We start from the raw sequence: 19,396 nt of genomic DNA, 5'->3' as shown, positions 1-19,396 counted from the left end.
CAGTGTTTTAGGCATGCTTATGAAGCATACATAGATTTGCAAGATACTTTAAAAATAAAATAAACAAAACAACCTGCCTGAAAAAGGACCTGCGGGGTTCCTGGATATATGAAATGTATGTGGCAAATTAACCTGTCAGAAATACTAAAAATAATTCATCAAATTTTCTGAAAATCAAACTTGCTGATTCACATTGAACACCAAATACGGGAACTCCTGTCTGTGCTTTTAGCTTTGTGGGGATGAAAAGGACATGTTTCTGTCTATTACAGTTATGCCAGAATGCTTGGATTTCTCCATTGTTCTTATTTCCTAATCATAATTTGGGTATACTGCACACATTCATTGAATGTATTTGAGCTCAAGAGGCATGAGGCATGGAGACACATGAGACATGGAGTGTTATGGTGCTGGTTGGGGAAATAAAAATAAAAGGGAGGGCAGGGCAGAGGGGTAACTGGTCCAGGCAAGCTCCTAACAGTTTAAAGTTAGCATCTGGGGGGTGAGGAGAAGTGAAGTGTGTTGGAAGATACATGCTTGGATATTTAGAATACAAGGATATTTCAAAGATGAAGTCAAAGAGAAAGGACACTCTATGGCAATAGAATGCTCAGCTTCAGGGCTGGATGCCAGCAGCAAACCAAAGTCCTCTAGAACTATATAGCACAGCAGAGGAATGTTTGGGGCTGGGCGTGGGGGGAGGGAGGTGTCTCATTAAACTTGCCAGAAACTCTGCCCTTCTTCCAAAGGCCTGAACAGCTTTACATGGCTCCTGTCCCAATATGACTGAAGCTCTGAACAGGAACATTTTTATTGCAGTATTTAGCTGCAAGCCTCACTTGCAATTGTGAATTGTTTATTATCTATGTTAGCCAAATGCATTTCATAGGATTTGGAAGCTTTCTAGGTAAAGGTAAAGGGCCATTAGGTCCAGTCGCGGAGGACTCTGGGGTTGAGGCGCTCATCTCGCTTTACTGGCCGAGGGAGCCGGCGTACAGCTTCTGGGCCATGTGGCCAGCATGACTAAGCCGCTTCTGGCGAACCAGAGCAGTGCATGGAAACGCCGTTTACCTTCTGATCGGCAAGCCCTAGGCTCTGTGGTTTAACCCACAGTGCCACCCACATCCCTTGTGAATTGTTTATTATCTGTGTTAGCCAAATGCATTTCATAGGATTTGGAAGCTTTCTACAAGAGCTGAAATATGTTCTCACTCTACGGTAGTAAGCCACCATACCATATTTCTGCATGCTGCCTTCTCATTTTTATTCTTTTTATAATCTTTTTATTTATTTTTCATGGTACAGAAGAAACATGGTACAGAAGAAACACAACTGCTACAACAACAAACAACTGGTCCCAATATAATTACAGACTTCTGCCATGCCATGTAATAAAGTTTCACTTGATTACTCTAAAATATCATGCTACAATTTCCTATGGGTGGATTCCTGCCACAGTCGGAACAGTTCATGTATTCAACAAGCATGTTTAACCTGGAGGTAGGCTGTATGAATTGTGTATTGCTTTGTAACGATTTGTTGGGTCTCTGGACCGTAATAAAGATTGTTGTTGTTGTTGTTTGTTGGGTCTCTGGACCGTAATAAAGATTGTTAATAATAATAATAATAATAATAATAATAATAATAATAATAATATTTTTTTTTTATACCCCGCCCTCCCCAGCCAAGGCCGGGCTCAGAGCGGCTTACAAGCAATAATAAAAACAAGATGAATGATTACAACTTAAAAACAAAAATAAAATACAACATTAAAATAATGGAACATTAAAATATTAAAATGTAGCCTCATCGCAGGAGGAGAAGGAAAAGAAAGAAAAGAAAAAGAAAGAAAAAAGAGAGGGAGGGAATCAAATTGGCTCCAAGCCAAAGGCCAAGCGGAACAACTCTGTCTTACAGGCCCTGCGGAAAGAAATCAGATCCTGCAGGGCCCTGGTCTCATGAGGCAGAGCGTTCCACCAGGCCGGAGCCAGAGTTGAAAAGGCCCTGGCTCTGGTTGAAGCCAATCTAACTTCCTTAGGGCCTGGGACCACTAGGGTGTTGTTATTTATGGACCTTGAGGCTCTCCGTGGGGCATACCAGGAGAGGCGGTCCCGTAGGTATGAGGGTCCTAGGCCGTGAAGGGCTTTAAAGGTCAAAAGCAGCACCTTAAATCTGACCCTGTACTCCACCGGGAGCCAGTGCAGCTTGAAAAGCACTGGGTGAAGATGCTCCCATGGCAGAGACCCCGTGAGGAGCCATAATAAAGATTGTTGTTGTTGTTGTTGTTGTTGTTGTTGTTGTTATGTATTCAACAAACATTTGCCATACATTATGAATACCCTGCCATCTCTTGTGAGATGCATTACTTTTGGTTTTACACCAGGCACCCTTGCTGTATTCTCCTTAGGGCTTGAAATAAGTTGCAAGCTGGATTTGAGGGCGGAGAGAATTATGTTTTCTGTCAGTGAAGGAGATTTGACTTAACTATGCTTAAGGTCTCCAACCTGCCTTAAAGGTAGTTACAATCCGGCACCCAGAAACCACAAGTAAGTGCAATGTATCATTTTCAAACCACAATTACATTCCAAGTGCATCACTACCTTTTAAATGTAAACTTTACAGCAGTGATTAAGTATTACTGTGTAACAAAAACAAAAAACATACTGACAAATCCCTAAAACCCTGCACAAGCCTGGCAAAAAACCAAACATGTTTTAGATTGAGAATGTCCTATTTATTCTACCTGCTAATTAAGAACATTCGCTTTTAACAAAATGGAAAGAACTATCATTTTCATTGTTCAGATCAGTGAACACATTTCCCTTGTCAGGAGCTGTATTCATGTTTTTTTTTTACTTCTGGGAAAAAGTTAGCTTACCACTTCCAAAATACATATCTTGCTGAGATGCTAGACATCACTTTGAGGATTAAATTCTTAAATCACACTGTTAAACATAGTATGTACACCCACCCACCCCTATTTAATATTAGTTCAGTTTTTTCATAGTAAAAGTCTCTTTTCACCTGTTTTTTAAACTGCTGACATTCTTCAGGTGTAAGTGTGTCTGCTTTGGCAATAAGTGGAATGATATTCACTTTTTCATGCAGGCGCTTCATAAACTCGATATCCAAAGGCTTGAGTCTTTAAAAAAAAGTATTGTGATTCAGCAAAATATGTCTGTCAGCTAAGAAAGTCCCTTCTGAACACCCACACTGCAAAAATTTGTATAACCATATATACACAACAAAAGTAATGAATTATCAGAATTTCATTTTCCTATTTAATAGCTGCAATAATATGTGTCACAGAGGAGTAAGCCAAGCATTTTTTCAAGCTTTACACCTGCAAACTTATCAGAGTTTAACATTGAAAACTACCTTTGAATATAGAGCATTATATAATACTGATACTACATTTCTGACTTGGATGTTTCCTGTGTCACCCAATTGATTAAGTAGTAACATGGGACTGAGTACAATTCACAATCGCAGTAGTAAGGTCAGGAAAACTGACACCGTCCCCATCAAGTCAATTTGGATAAAGGAAGCAAAGCTTGTTCAAATTCTGAGACTGATGCAAATTTCTGAGGAGGTGTGTACTATTCAGAAGGGAAGTCCCCATTTAACTGGAGAAATAATACAACAGAATTCGAAGAGGAATCAAAAGAATCTATAAAAATGCCAAAACAAGGAAGTAATTTTCTTTATTAAATCTAACCACATCATCAGCATAGGGTTAAGAAAGCAGATTAATTTTAGACAGTTATTTTATATTATGCAGTTGATTAAGCCATTATTTAGTAACCTTTTTTAGTAAGCATCTATTAAATAAAAATTAATAGACTTCAAAAAAGGTAGCTTTCAGTGAGCTACTTGCTTTCTATCATCCAGCTCTTGCCTTTTTGAGGTTGATGCTGCAAGCCTCACTGTCCCTGTATCTGGCTCTACCTAGTATAGGGACTGGATGAAATAAAGTGAATGAAGCTGAATCCACATGGAGCTGAGAAGCGAAGCCTGGCAGGCACTATGGCCTAGGAATGTGTTCAAGAACCAGTGACCTAGGTCAGCTCCATGCCAGCAACTTTATCCAGGATCACAGTATATTTTAGATTTTGTATCAGAAGCTATTACTTTAAGCTGCAAGTGCTAAAATTAAAAACTACAATGATTTGAGCATTTGGTGTTAACAATACCAAGGCAAACAAGGAAAGCTAGTGCTATTCTGATGGCCCCTTGAATAACCATTACATCTGTGCTGAAAAAAATAATGCAACCCTTATAGCAAGCCTGGTGCATTCCAGATGTTGTTGGACTACAACTCCCATCTAATGGGTGTAGGAGTTTAACATCATCTGGAAGGTATAAGGATGGCTCCTATAAGACGTCTTGCTTTAAAGATGATAGCATGCCAATGATGCTGTAAAAAGGACCCCTAAATAACAAAACAATGTAGACTGTTGAATAGGATATTAGAAATCACCAAGTTAAACATGAGAGAACCCCTAACAAATTCAATGGCTTTACTTTTGGTAAAATTAATGCTAAGTTGTTCCAGATGTTAGCTAGCACATCAATCTGCTTTTTCTGAGATAATATAACCATATTATCTGCATACAGGATGATCCTGACCCTTCTATTTCCTACAGCAGGTAGGCATGCATCCATCCAGCAATCTACCCAGATCATTAACATAGAGGCTGATACTGAATGACTGAAAAACACATCCCAAGCTACATTTCCTACTGACCCGTGTCCTGATGGAGCAATGAAGTATAAACAACACTGCACCCTGTTGTCTGGCATCTGACGTCTGTTCACACGTGATTCTGCATTAAGATAGTCTTCGAACTTGCTGTCAATGTAGTCAATAACCGGCTGCCAGCTAGAATATGCAAATACACATTTTTAAGAACCATCATTGACTTGTAACATCAGTAGCATCACAGCAAATTGTTTGGCTTAATATTAACTAACCTGTATATTAATTAACCTGTTGATGATATACTGATCACAAACATATAACTGATTCTTTTAATTTTAATACAGTGGTACCTTGGGTTAAGTACTTAATTTGTTCTGGAGGTCTGTTCTTAACCTGAAACTGTTCTTAACCTAAAGCACCACTTTAGCTAATGGGGCCTCCTGCTGCCGCTGCGCCGCTGCTACATGATTTCTGTTCTCATTCTGAAGCAAAGTTCTTAACCCAAGGTAATATTTCTGGGTTAGCGGAGTCTATAACCTGAAGTGTATGTAACCTGAGGTACCACTGTACTTCACATTAAGGTGTTTGCATTCACCTGGTTTGTACTTATTTTCAGTAAATAGGAAGTGTTATTATAACAGCCATATGATTTTCCAGTTGGGTGGTTTACCACAGGCAACTCTCAAGTTATGCAGGGTAGCATTCCAGGGATAGTGCAAAAAGCCAAAATAACGTTTATTCAAAACACTCCCTCTCTCTGCACCTCCGAATGCTCTCCCAAGGTGAGTGCAATGGTGCTTAGGATTGCCAAAGTTCTTTTCCTTGGGCACCTGACCCATTTTTTACCTTCCTTTTTTTTAATGGTCATGTGCGTAAAGCAAAATGCATACAAGTTAAATATGCTTAAGTTGCAAATCAACTGTAGCAACTTGCTACAGTTTACTCCCATGTAAATGGCTAACTTCACGACTCCAACCACATGTAGAGCAGAAGTCCTACTGAAATTAATGAGGCTTACTCCCAAGTAGAATTAGAACTGCAGCCTAAGTGCCTAAGGAGAGGTCTACACCCTGTGCCCTCTATATTCTATGTTTTCTCTTTCTGCCACCATCTCATGTGTTGTCTTTCCCCTCTCCTTCTTACAGTTGCTACTGCTAGAATACAGAGCGGTTCTTACAGCAGCAGAAGACCATTTTCTCTCATTTCCACCAGGCTTTAAGGTAGGGCTGGGGGAAACCTATGGTCCTACAGGTGTTGTTGGATTGCAAGTCTCAACATTCCCAACCATTAGCCATTCTAATTGGGCTTGAGGGGAGTGAGGAGTACAACACTATTGGGCACAGGCTCCCACCTTGCTTTAAAGAGTGGCCCTTTAAAAGTCAGGAGGGAGAGCTTGCACAGTATTTCTCTGGCTACAAATACAGGGCCAGCTGCTGCAATAGAAGAAAAGCAACCAGCGGTGGCAAGAGAGCCAGGCAGAAGAAGAGGTGGCTGCAACAAGAAGCCAGTGGTGCAAATGAGCACATCTGCCTTCAGGTTATTGACAAGGCTGTGGGGTAATTCATAAAAAATAATTAAAGTTAGCTATCTGCAGTTACTAGTCCTTATGCACAACATATGGCAGCAGAGTGAGAGTTTACTGTTTATGATAGTATTTAAAGAAGAATAGTTAAAGTAACCAAGGGCGTGTTCCTAACCACTTGTAATGAAATTATTGGTGTTCTAAATTAGTAGCCACCACTCTTAATATTAGAATATGCTTACCAATTGCTATTATCCACAGCATCACCAAATCCAGGCGTGTCAACTATTGTTAGTAGCAGCTGAACGCCACCTTCTTTAATTAGAACTTTAGACTGTTCAACCTGAAAATTAAAAAAGAATAAAAAATTAGATATATGAAAAAAATCATATTCTAAACATATGAAAATGGTACTTCTTTTAAGTAAAAAACTGATGAATGAGACCACCTTCCAAGTATACTACATTCCTATTAACTTATTCTAAATAAATATTAAAGCTCAGAGTTCGTTTTTATTTCTGTTAACTGGAAAGCATTTTTATGGAGCTCCTGCTGGGAGGGAGGGAGAGCAAATTCAGTTTATGGAACTGCCTCACATCCATTTTCCTGAGATTCCCAGTTTTTATTTTAAAAAGGGAGCAAGATATGTTTTGTGAAGGTATGCTTGAAACTGTATGGACCAATCATGGCTGCAGAGAGGAATGGACTGAGCGTAAAAATGTTCTGGGCCCACAGCCAGCAGGGGGCCTCGATTCTGAGCTCAAAGTCCCCTTATGGAAGGAGATATAAAATGGCTGCATATCTTCACAATGGACACGTGAGATAGGTTCAGGTGACTGGCCCAAGGAAGGAATGTGAAATTGCACATCTTCAGAGCATCTTTGTTGCTGGTGTTTATCAAAGATTGCCTAACTGGTTTAGTTGTGTTTTGCTGTAAAATATAAAGAGTGGAATGAAAGGGGGGCGGGGGGCGGGAATGCTTTCTTTCCTGGATCTGTGTGGTCTTATTTCTATTGTTTCATCACCTCCTTTTGCCTCTGAATGCTATATTACATTTTAAAAGGTAAAGGTAAAGGTACCCCGGCCCGTACGGGCCAGTCTTGCCAGACTCTAGGGTTGTGCGTTCATCTCACTCTATAGGCTGGGAGCCAGCGCTGTCCGCAGACACTTCCGGGTCACGTGGCCAGCGTGACAAGCTGCCTCTGACGAGCCAGCGCAGCACACAGAATGCCGTTTACCTTCCCGCTGGTAAGCGGTCCCTATTTATCTAATTGCACCCGGGGGTACTTTCGAACTGCTAGGTTGGCAGGCGCTGGGACCGAACGACGGGAACGCACCCCGCCGCAGGGATTCGAACTGCTGACCATGCGATCGGCAAGTCCTAGGCGCTGAGGTTTTACCCACAGCGCCATCCGCGTCCCTTATATTACATTTATACAGGTGCAAATGTTCATTTTTAACATTTTAAATTTAAAAATGGGTCCTCAAGTTGCCCAAATGCTGCTCTAATGTTTTTACTCTAAGTTGGGTTCTTTGCTCAGGAGTCAGTAAAGATGCAGCAAGTTACATTGCCAGCAGCCTGCTCCTGTACTTAAAAAAAGAAGCACCAATCAGTCTTGCTCATGGCAGAGACAGACCGATCTCAGCATTCTGGGGGTAACCAGGGGAGGAGTGGAGGCACCAGAGCTGGTGTCTGATGATACTGGTAGAGGGTGTGCCTGCTACTACTTCTAATGGGTCCTGGTGCTCGGATGCTTAGAGGACATTAGCCTAAGAGAACTTCCTGCTCTTCACATTGAGGGTATCAGATACATCCTCCTTAGGGATGTCAATGTCCAGCAGCAGGCTGAGCTCCCTTCTCCCCTCTTCTCCCAAAAGGAAAGACCCCTGACAGTGCTTATTGTCTTTTCAAATAGCTTCCCAACAGTTGGAGCATGCTTCATCCTCCCACCGCCATGAGGAGAACAGAATAGCCTGACCATGCATGAACCAGTCTGACCACTCATGCTTCTGCTACTGTCAGCACCTCTGCTGCCACCACAGCTGCTATGAAGATGCCTCGTTCTATGTGCTGCGTAATGCGTGTTGCTGCACTGGCTCTGTGCGTGTGTGCAATGCTTGGTGTACTCACACAAGAATTACACAATACACACACACCCAAAAGAAGAAGCCACTAAGGCACAGATAACAGAACACAGCTGGAGAAAGGGGATGAAACACTAAGATAAAGCACAGGAAGTACACATTTTCTTATTTTAAAAATTACAATATGAAGGATAAAACTGATTCATTGGGAAGGCACCCAAACAAATTGACCAAGCCCTTTCAAATGTTCTCTTTAAAGAACTAACAAAAGAGTAAAGCCAGTGGGTGTGTGGGGAGAATAATGGTTTTAAGACTTCACCATATTTTCCCTCAAGAGACTGGAGAGTGTGTGGTTTTCTGCCCAAGAACTGAAAAGCAAGAGCTGTCTCAAGAAGCTCCCCACACTGTTTTATCCCTGGATTGGAAGGAAAGCTTGTCAATAGGCGAAGCCCAACTTCCCTCCTACGGAATTTACAGAGATTTCTCTATTCATTTCTATGAGATCAATTAGATGATTTCAAAATTAGAAATTGTGCTTCTGAAATATTAGTCATTATCCTAAACACAATATCCAATTTAATGTTCAAACTGGAGTTCATCACCATTTCATTCCTCATAGTAAGTTTATTTTTTTTCTTTACTAATTTTAAGGAATGTGTGTATCCATACATGGTCAAATTCTCAGAAAACAGCCTCAACTGGAAAGAATCCAGAAAACAGCTGTAAACTAGTGTCAATCTCTTTTAAGAGCTCGAATGAATCCTATCTAGTTTTAGAAGTATTCTCAAAGGGTTCAGGGAAAATAAATTAGCTCCAATCCTGGAATGTAAAACTTTCCTTAGCAATTCCATTCCAAATGGCTATTTTCCCATGCACCGCACTTAAGCAGGTCACACAGGTCAAGTTCATGTTAACAATATTATGCCAGACTGTGGAATATTAAAGCTCTCTTGCTTGATCACCCATTTCCTAAAGGATGACACGTTCTCTGGTGACCCCCCCCTTTCAAAAATAAGTTTCAAGTGTCTTTTTCACAGGATATGAATAGGTTCATGTTCAGTTCCCTGCTATGAAGTCAGTTCTAAACACATCCAGGAATTTGAATAGTCTTAAAACCCAGAGGAAAGCAAAAACCAATTTACAGAGAAGAATAAAGGCTTATTTTTTATGTAAGTTGCATCAGCTTAAAAAAAATACTTCATGCAGTTTCAAATGTACTTCAAAATGTTTCTCTTCTTAAATTTAATATCTACTTATTGCCTGGGAATTAATGAAGCAGCAACAGAAAGAATTGGGACTTGTTTTCTTTCTAAAGCAAGCATGATCAACATACAGCCTTTCTAATGTTTAGACTTACCAGCTTTTTCAAATACACATAACAATATGTTGCATCCCACATTCTCCCCCATCCCCATTTCCTTATTATAAAATATTATAAAATATTTCATAGCAGCATCAAGGGTAATGCAAATGAGGAAAGACTAAATAGAATGTATAGTTGATAGAATAACTGTCAAGTGTTGAAAAGTAAACAGAATTTTCCAAATATCTGCAGAAGTACCTCCTTCCCTTGAGCCAATAAGGATATTACAATCTGCAGGAGACAATCTTCTTCTTGTCCCCCAAACTGTGAACCCCCCAACTATCATTTTTATTGCCAATTTTAATGTAAATTTTATATTATTCATAAACCACTTATGTGGTATACAGATTACATTAAAGAAATGAAAATTGAAGACATTTTAAAAGCACAATTTCCTATCAGCTAACAACACAATTCTGGCAACAGCTATTCAGAAGACAGTCCTACTGAATTCAGTGGGTGTTACTCAAAGGTAAGCAGCATTAGGATTGCAGTCTAAGCCACCAGTAATCACAAATGATTGATTAATGTAGTCAGAAAGTACTCTTCAGATATGTTGAACAATTACTTCACAGCTAAGATGCAATTGCAGTAATATATATGCATATACATTTTCATTTATATGCGAGAGATCAACATGCTACTAGTAGCCTCCATTTGCAGACCAACATATACGGTGGTACCTCGGTTTTCAAACGTCTCCGTTGACGAACATTTTGGTTTTCGAACGCCGTAAACCTGGAAGTAACAATGCTTCAGTTTTCAAACATGCCTTGGAAGTTGAACATGCCACGCGGCTTCCACTGAGTGCAAGATCCTGAGGCCTAGCTGAGTTTTCGGTTTTCGATCATTTCAGAACTCAAACGGTCTTCCAGAATGGATTATGTTCAAAAACGGAGGTACCACTGTATTAGAATAAAAATACATGTTTTTTCCATGCAAACCTGCACAGTCTTTTTAATTCTATGTGAAGGTCCTGGATATTCTGGAGAATACAGGTCTGTCAGGAATAACGAGTTGATTAGTGTTGATTTCCCCAATCCAGATTCACCTATTTAAGAAAAAAAGTTAATATTAATGCAATTAGAATAATCATGTAGTTAGAATTATCACATAAATGCTTACTGACTGGCCTATAAACAGCTCACAGAAAATAAATTTGAATGCAGTGGAAAACAGTTGAAGGCAACATCCAGCTTGATGTAGCTGAGAGGGAAACATTGTGTTAACATTTAAAAACAAAACAACCAATAAGACTATAACAACCTTTCCAAACATGAGACATTTCTGTACTAAAAAGGGTTTATTGCAGCTAGCTCATACATTACAGTGCATCCCTAACCATATATGCTCAAAAGTCCTATTGAATTCAATGGGCCTTACTCCCAGATAAGTGGGATTGGGACTGCAGCCTTATTGTTTCTATATAAATAGAGGTCCTCTAGTTTTGAGACCCATGTTTATTTCCTGTTAGCCAGTTGCAATATCCAATTCCAGGATGATACTGATAATGATGCGGTAACAGACTTTCCTGCTCACTTTCCCTTTGTTTATAATGTAGAATCCCTACTGGCTCTGATTAGCAGTGATAATTGGTCCCTCCCACCCCCCAAGCAATTTGCCCAGCTTCCTGCATGTTTACAATAGTAAATTTTATGAACTACCTCAGCCTCTCAAGCTAGGGCAGTTGCTATAGCATCTATGGCGCATGCCTTTGTGAATAACTGATGTACTCTTGCTTCTTTCTCATCTTTTGAAGCAAGGGGAAGGGAGATTTTTGAATTTTATCTTTAACAAGATCCATGCGTTCCGGACGTCATCTGAAAATCAAATTCCAGATCGCCCTAGTCTTAAAATTCCAATCAACAGGAAGAGGATGACTCGCCTTGTAAATAAGTCAATAAATTTCCCAGCATGCAAAAATGTTTTTACTAGTTAGCGGCTGTCAGAAGGAGGACTAAAAGCCCCATCCCTCCTGCAGCATACTTTTCTCAACTTGGGACACAGCAGGGTCAGGGATGAAGCCTCTGTCTCTCTTCCTCTAGCTGCCCCTCATATGCATGCAATTCTTTCTTGCCTATTGTTACCAAGCTATAACCAATAGACGGCATTTTTCTAGCCTGATTTTGATGTTGAAGGGTGATTACAGGGAGGTTACAGCTGGGGAAGGGAGAACACATTTGGTGCCCACAATATTTCTCCGGTTTATAAATATGTCTGTGGGCTCAAAAATCAGGTGGCTCCTGATTTAAATACACAGTAGAAGCGTAGCAGAACCAGTATTTTGTGTGCCAGTAAGAACAAAGCCTCAAGGTTAGGAACAATATATCTCTTCTGTAAAATATGTTGCATTTCTAATAAAAAGTGTGAGTGTGTGTAAACTCCAAGCCTGCTTACTGGGCCACTGGAATGGGGTAGTCCTTTGCATTCAGCAGTCCTAGCAAAGAAGCCGGTCATATATAAAACTTAAAGCCTCAGATGGATCATTGGAGACAAGTTAAAGTCACAGGCCCATGGAGCCTCAACTGCTTTGGCAACCAGGTTACCTACCATGCACAGTTTGCTAGGCTATAAAGATAAAGGTACCCCTGACTGTTAGGTCCAGTCGCAGACGACTCTAGGGTTGCGGTGTTCATCACGCTCTAAAGGCCGAGGGAGCCGGCGTTTGTCCATAGACAGCTTCCAGGTCATGTGGCCAGCATGACTAAGCTGCTTCTGGTGAACCAGAGCAGCACATGGAAACGCTGTTCAACTTCCCACCGGAGTGGCACCTATTTATCTACTTGCACTTGAACTGCTAGGTTGGCAGGAGCTGGGACCGAGCAATGGGAGCTCACCCCGTCGCGGGGATTCGAACCGCCGACCTTCTGATCGGCTCTGTGGTTTAGACCACAGTGCCACCCGCGTCCCTTGCTAGGCTATAGTAAGGGAATGAAAACAAATACAACGTTCTTTTTGGAATCTGAGTTAGATATGCACCAGTCAGCACTATTTATGTAGCAATTCTACAAACATCTTTTTGGCTTTCCTACGTACTGCGAGCTGCCTCAATCTGCTGAGTCAGCAGAAAGCCTTGTTTGAGAAAGTAAAGTTTCAAGTTATCCAATGCAAGCCTCATATAAAAAGTTTACTAATATTCTAGGCATCATACCTTAAACTAGCAACAGTAAGGCCAGCTACTGTCATTTAAATTCATGTTTACTTGCCTACTGGATGCAGTCTGATTGCTTGGGATATGATTGTATATAAGTAGCCAAAAGATCAGTGTCAAAGCCTGAAACACTTTTCCAGCTGTAAAGATACCCATTCCCTGTCCCTTCAAGCAACCTATTCATGAATGCCTTCCAACAGTATACTAATTTCAAGTATGATCCAGGTTATTCCCAGAATTTTTTCCATCTGGGGAAAGCTATGATTTTTTCAGTAGTCTCTTCTGCTGCTGCTCATTCGAACTGTTCTACTAAACTGGTTAGACAGGTTGATTTGATTTTCTACAACTCATGTAGAATAGCAACCATACCTTAACAGTGTGTCTGCACCTAAAAAAATACATTTTTAAGCTACAAGTGCAAATCCTCAAAAGCAGTTCACACTTGTAATTTGTTGGCCAGTGTAAACACAGTTGCTGCTATATAAAAATTCGATGTAGGTTTTAAGTGTTATATATACACTGGTTAACATAGTTTGTTTTTAGATTGGTAAATTTATTTAATTATGGAGCAAGATGACTTGCACTGCAATTACAGAATTACTCTTTGAACAAACCTATGCTTTTGTGGACACTATATAATTTCCACTGCCTGTTAGAGAAAAAATGTACACTTGTATTAGATTAGCCACCTTTTTAAAAGAGCATCTTAAGAATTAATTAGAATTTGGATTGAAACTTACTAGAAAGCAAATCATATGAAGTTAGACTTACAATATATAGCTGAAAGAGTGCAGCTGTATTTGAGACAGTACAGGCAGTGATCATTTCACACAGCACGTATAAGCACATTCTGCCCCACATTCTGCCTTATTCCGGGTCCAAAAGGATCCACATGTCAATTGGACACGCCTAAAATGGTTGCTCCCTGTATTTGAGTGAGTTCTATCAAGCTAGATTTCAGCTCTGCTTTTGGGTGTCTATTGCACGACTGGACCGTTTGCAGTCACAAAATCCGAAATTTTGCACAAGTTATAGTACTGAACTGTTTATCACATTTGCTGCATATGCTTTATGTAACATACAACTGGTTAACAGTACTAGCACGTGAGGACAGGAGCGAGGCCTCGTCAGTGTATAACACCTTTGTTCAGAGATCAAGACTGGTTGCCACGTTAAAATTGTTAGTATTAGCAAATAAAACCCTTAACAACTTGGGACCAGTTTACCTACAAGATCACCCTACCCCACATGCCCACTCAACTGTTTCCACATTTGTAAGAATTAAATTGTGAAATTGTGGCAGCACCTGCACCTTGGAACTCCCTGCCTCTTGAAATCAAGAAAGCACCTTCACTGTACTCTCCAGTACCTGCTAAATACATTCTTGTTTAGACAAACCTACCCAGATGCCTAGAAAGTTGAGGCAATTTTAATTTGTTTTAGTATTTTAACTTTTGTATGTTTTAAAGTAGGACTGTGAATGTTTCTCAATTTTATTGTTTTATCTTTTTGTAAACCGCTTTGAGTGTGTTTTTTACAATCAAGTGGTGTATATATTTTAATGAAATAAATAAGAGCCAAGCATCTAATTTCTCTCCACTGCTTTTGGTAAAGTGATGAATGCTTTGTTTGTTTCTTAAAACAAGAATAGCAATTCAATTGGCTACCAGTTACAACAATGCAACAGAACTATTTCACAATTTTAGAATGAGGGAATACTTGCACACCACAAGGAAACCATTAATTTAGCTGAAATAGGTTTACTTCAGAAAACTGTCATTCCCCATGAATCTCAAGTTGTATTAATGACTTTAATGTTCCTTTACAGATTTGTCCTCCCATCTAACTCCAGCTACTCCACTGGAAAACCTGCACCATCCTTCCTTGCAGCAAACCCTGAAGAAGGGATGGAGTAGGAAGGAGCAGAACAGGGCATAATCCTGCAGACCTCCACAAACAAGAGAATCACAGGAACATGTGAACGGTGGTAGCTCACTAAATTATCATCATCTAAGAAACTGTCCAAGAATAAGTAGGAAGCACTCAAGGACATTCCCACAAATAACTATCGCTTGGCCAAGTTTCATTTCTATATGAACAATAGTATGAGATACTGTGATTTTTCTTTTAAGGCAGGGGCACAATAACCACCTGTCTGAGGCAATTTTAACATCCTGACATCTCTAAAGAAAACACTATTTAAAAAATCTAATCACGGGGGAATAGCCACTTATGCTGGGGTTCCATTCCCAACCACTGTGAATGTCCCCAGGATGCATGGGAGTGGGGATTCCCCCGTTCCACCCCATTCCAGGGGTCCCTACCCACTTTCAGAGCCAAAAATGGCACGTGCGCACATTTGTGTGTGAGTGGGGCGTTGCCTATATTCCCCAATGGTTTTCAATAGCCAGGTTAGGAACTAGTTCTGCTTGCATTCATTTGCAAGTCTCCATTCCTCGAGTATGAGTGACAATATCAGCTTAAATCAATTCAAAGTAGACAAGACAGACCCATATATCACACTGAAAACTTCTGACTACAGAGTTTAAACAAGAGCAGGGGTTTTTTTTGGGGGGAGGCAATTTCACACATCATTGTGAGGTGAGTAACCAAAAGGCAGAGAGATCCCAGACTCAGCAAGTCATGCATTACATGGGGAATGTGGCTCTGCATGGCACTTTGCATAAGTAGAGGCAGCAAATGATTTACTAATATATTATGCCTACATCTTCTCATCAGACAGCTCCCAAGAAACACCATCATTCATCTAGCGACACCAGTTCCATTCTCTTCTCAGTAACTTCCAGTGCATTCCTCTAGGTCAGCTAAAAAACCCCAACCCCATCAGAACAAAGCAACAGCATTTCCTAAGATGATGGGTAGTGAGAACAGTTATCCCTACAAATCCAGTGTTCCCAGTAATGGGTGTTCCAATTCAGCCAAGTGTTTGAGAAAGTGAGGGCAGGAAACAAGAGAATATAATCCATTTGAATCAGGATTCAATCCTTCCTTGGAATATCTGAAACAATGCAAGAAGTGCCCATCCCAAAACTGAGAACCACAGCATTAAACTTTTAAAAATGTACACTATTAGTTAAGCTTATGCCACACACGTACTATGTGCATAAGAGAGCCTAAACTGCTCAATAAAAAAGTGATGCTAAAGACATAATTTAGCTAAGACGCCAAACAATGTATGGAACTGACCAGCTCTGATGTTTAAAATCAATGTTAAAAAGCCACCAATGTTATGTATTTCAAATAACTGGAAGTACATTTATTAACAAACTGAAGAATGCAGTTCGACAACTACAGAGAGTGATAATATGCAGCTTTTCTAGATAAAACATCTGAACAAGTTATTTGGCTCCACTACAGTTCTTTTGCACACAGACATTTTAGCTGACCTTTGCCTCCATCACAATCCTTTCTCTGCTCTAGTTTGAGAAACTGAAATGCAGGAAGTTCACACCCCTAACTAGAAAAGCCTGAAGAAAGTGATCCAAGTAAAACTACTCCAGCTTCTGAATGAATATAAATTAACAATTTTTACAGAAACCAAATGCAGCCATCTAGGCAACTATTAATGAGCGCAGGACAACTGGCACAGATGAAGAAATTCTTGGCAAACCTACAATCTACATTTCATGCATCTTTTATGCATGGACAACAGCCAGTCAGATCAGGGAACTTATTCACAAGCAGAAGAAAAGTGGATTTAAAGTAGTTCTAACACCAAACTCTTGTAATTGAAATTCATAGCAAGATTATGTGCAATGAAAAGTTGCAATTTAGCAATTTATTCACCACTTTGGAAAAACGGGGTTGTCCATTTCAATGCCCTGATGTAAAGCACTTGAGCAAGTCCTCCATGATGTTTGTTCATGAAACAACATTCAGCCATGTCATTTTGAGGTTTTAATACCCTCTACGGCATTGAATGCCTGCTGTCAGGTAGTGACAGCCTACACCACCCATATAAATTGTAATATTGTATACTTGAAGTGAATACAGAGACATTATTGGCCTGGTTCACATGTCCTGCTAAGTCAAATTATGGCCTAGTATATGGGTGGGGAACCTGTGGTCAGCAAATCACCAGTGGGTCCACTTCAGCCCACAAGGCCGTTTCCCCCAAACCACATTCAGCTGCCCATCAAGAACATGTTTGCGCAGCCAAGGCAACAGGATTTAATCCCCACCCATCAAAAGTGAAATTAGAAGCAGCCCTGCACTTCTCCTTCAAATGAGTGAGTGGGTAACACCTCGTCTCAAGCACCCACTCTGCTTAAAAGAGAAGTGCAGATCTGCTTTAAAGAGTGCTTTTGCAAAAGGCTTTAATATAGCCCCCATGCTCCTGTTTCAGCCTCCATAGACTCTAAGGGGGTGGGGGCTGCTTTAAATACCTCTGCAAACAGCAAAGGGCTTTGAAGCTAGTTGTCAGGTATGTGGAAACCCCACATAAGCAATTTTGAGAAGTGGGTGGGGCTGCCCACCTCTCAATCACGTTACAGTGATGTAGTTGGCCATACATGGGCAGGGCATTTGGAGCCGAAAAGATTCTCGTAGCTTAGTGGTGCTACACAAGCATGTGGGTTTCCAGATAGGAGCTGGCAACCACTTGGTTCCTTCTTTGTTCTTTCTGCTGCCACCCCATGCTGAGCTAAGCCAACCTTTATCCAAACCCAGCCTTGTGGTTAAGCTCTCTCTAGATTTGCCACAAACTGGTTTGGCTTAGTGTGACACATGAACCAAGCCAGAATGAAACAATGTTTTCCCTTCTTTTGCATGCTCTGATAGCTTCCAGATTGGATTACTGCAATGTGCTCTAGGTTGGGATGCCCTTGAAGACAACTTGGAAGCCAGATTATTTCCCAGGGTCCCTCTAATATCTCATAGAACCCCTGGTTTAAAACAACTGCACTGCTTGCCACATCATTTTCAGGCCCAATTGAAGTGTTCATGTTGGTGTTTAAACCCCTAAACCACTCAGGCTCCAAATATCTGAAAGACCACCTCCTTCCCTTCAGACCCTCTTGAAAACTGGAATCAGCAGGGGACTTCTTGGTAGTTCCTCCACCCTCAGAGGTTTGGCAGCGGCCTGGGAGAGGGCATTCTTAGTGGCAGCCACTAAGCTGTGGAACTCCCTCCCCACAGAGCACCTGGCACCTTCATTGTACAGCTTCCACAGAATGCTAAAGATGTACCTCTTCACCCAGGCCTTTGATATTTGAGGTGTAAATTTACAGAACCCATCTTAATTTTATGACCGTAAGTTGTTTCAAGCTCTTTTTAATATTATGTTTTAATGAGACCTTAGGGTTAAGAGCAGGAAATAAATAAATAAATCATTATAAAGATTCAAGTAAATGTCTGCTCAAAGCTTTTCAACTCAACTTCTCCCTTCCGCAAAAATCTAAATCTTGAAATCATCACAACCTGAATGCCTCGTGCCACTTGCTAAGAGCAGGGCAAGCATTTTCAAACCTTGCGATACACACTGTAACCACATTTAAACTTTATTTGCATGCTCAAAGCAATGAACGTCCAAAGTGGAATTTAAAGTATGACACAGGCAAGTTGTTAATATGTAAATCAACTTATTATCTATTATTTTTTAATAAAGAAGGCAGTCACCATTTGACACATGCTAAAGTACAACTTACCGACAACCATGAGCGTGAATTCAAAGCCTCTCTTCACTGACTTTCTATAAACTTGATTGGGGAGATTTGCAAACCCCACATATCCTTCAAGGTTCTTCTGTTGCTAAGATAAAAATATATAAAATCATATTATCGTCTAGGACAATTATAATTTCATACTGACTATGGACAACTGTAGTAGTGCTTATTCTACATGTTAGTTACAAAAAGATAGTGCCTTCCCAGCATCTCAACTTGTATACACACTCCTCCCTACTCCTTGTAAATATTTTTAGTCAATCACATAATTTTTGAAAATCTGAATACACAATGCAAAGGACTCATGACACTTCTGTTCATGGCATGAACATACTGACTGACCCCAGAAGCAAACAGCAATGACTTGGAAGGTTATTCCCTGCTGGGAATGCATATTTTCAGATACCGCTCATTCTATCATCTGCAATAGGCAGAGAACTTCAGCCATCTGTAAAAAATTTGTGGCTCCGTCATTTGACTGGCTCTGGCAAATGCTTTAGAAAAGCCTAGCAGTTGCCCAGGGCCAGGTGATTGGCTACAACTGTTTGTTGTGAGCCAGCTCTCATTTTAGGAAGAACTAGGAGAGTCTCAGCTGTGTGGTTTAAAAACAGTGGGTGGAACAGCATAGTTATGGCTTCCTACTATCCATTTAACTGTTATTTTAGATTGAAGAAATGAAATTCAGAAGTTAACAAAGCTCTGTTTGCTAACATTTCCTTAAAGCATTTTGTTCTCCAGAAAGCCTTTACAATGCCAGCTCAAGATTAATTTTTAATGCATAAAGCAGGAGCTGTCAATTGGATCAGCTTTTTCACACAATACAGAACTATACCTCATCACTTATTCTCATGCTGGCAGCAGCAATACAACTTCTCATCCCCATTTAATG

General features: G+C 40.4%; 1 protein-coding gene across 2 annotated transcripts in view; it reads right to left on the bottom strand.

Moving 5' to 3' along the window:
- SEPTIN7 (septin 7) overlaps positions 1-18,591 on the bottom strand; it is a 37,832-nt gene extending 19,241 nt beyond the window's left edge. For both annotated transcript variants that reach the window (XM_083706380.1, XM_083706381.1), the window contains exons 1-5: positions 18,490-18,591; positions 10,617-10,723; positions 6,467-6,567; positions 4,748-4,882; positions 3,025-3,142 (exon numbers count right to left, since the gene is read on the bottom strand). In XM_083706380.1, the coding sequence (XP_083562506.1) occupies positions 3,025-3,142; positions 4,748-4,882; positions 6,467-6,567; positions 10,617-10,723; positions 18,490-18,499 (471 nt within the window). In that variant the 5' untranslated portion in view covers positions 18,500-18,591. The remainder of the gene's footprint in view (positions 1-3,024; positions 3,143-4,747; positions 4,883-6,466; positions 6,568-10,616; positions 10,724-18,489) is intronic.
- Positions 18,592-19,396: the final 805 nt, after the last annotated feature.

The sequence above is a fragment of the Podarcis gaigeae genome (assembly GCF_964106915.1).
Source record: "Podarcis gaigeae genome assembly, chromosome: 12".
Lineage (NCBI taxonomy): Eukaryota > Metazoa > Chordata > Lepidosauria > Squamata > Lacertidae > Podarcis > Podarcis gaigeae.
The sequence above is the reverse complement of the archived record's forward strand: the minus strand, read 5'-3'. Positions and strand labels throughout refer to the sequence as shown.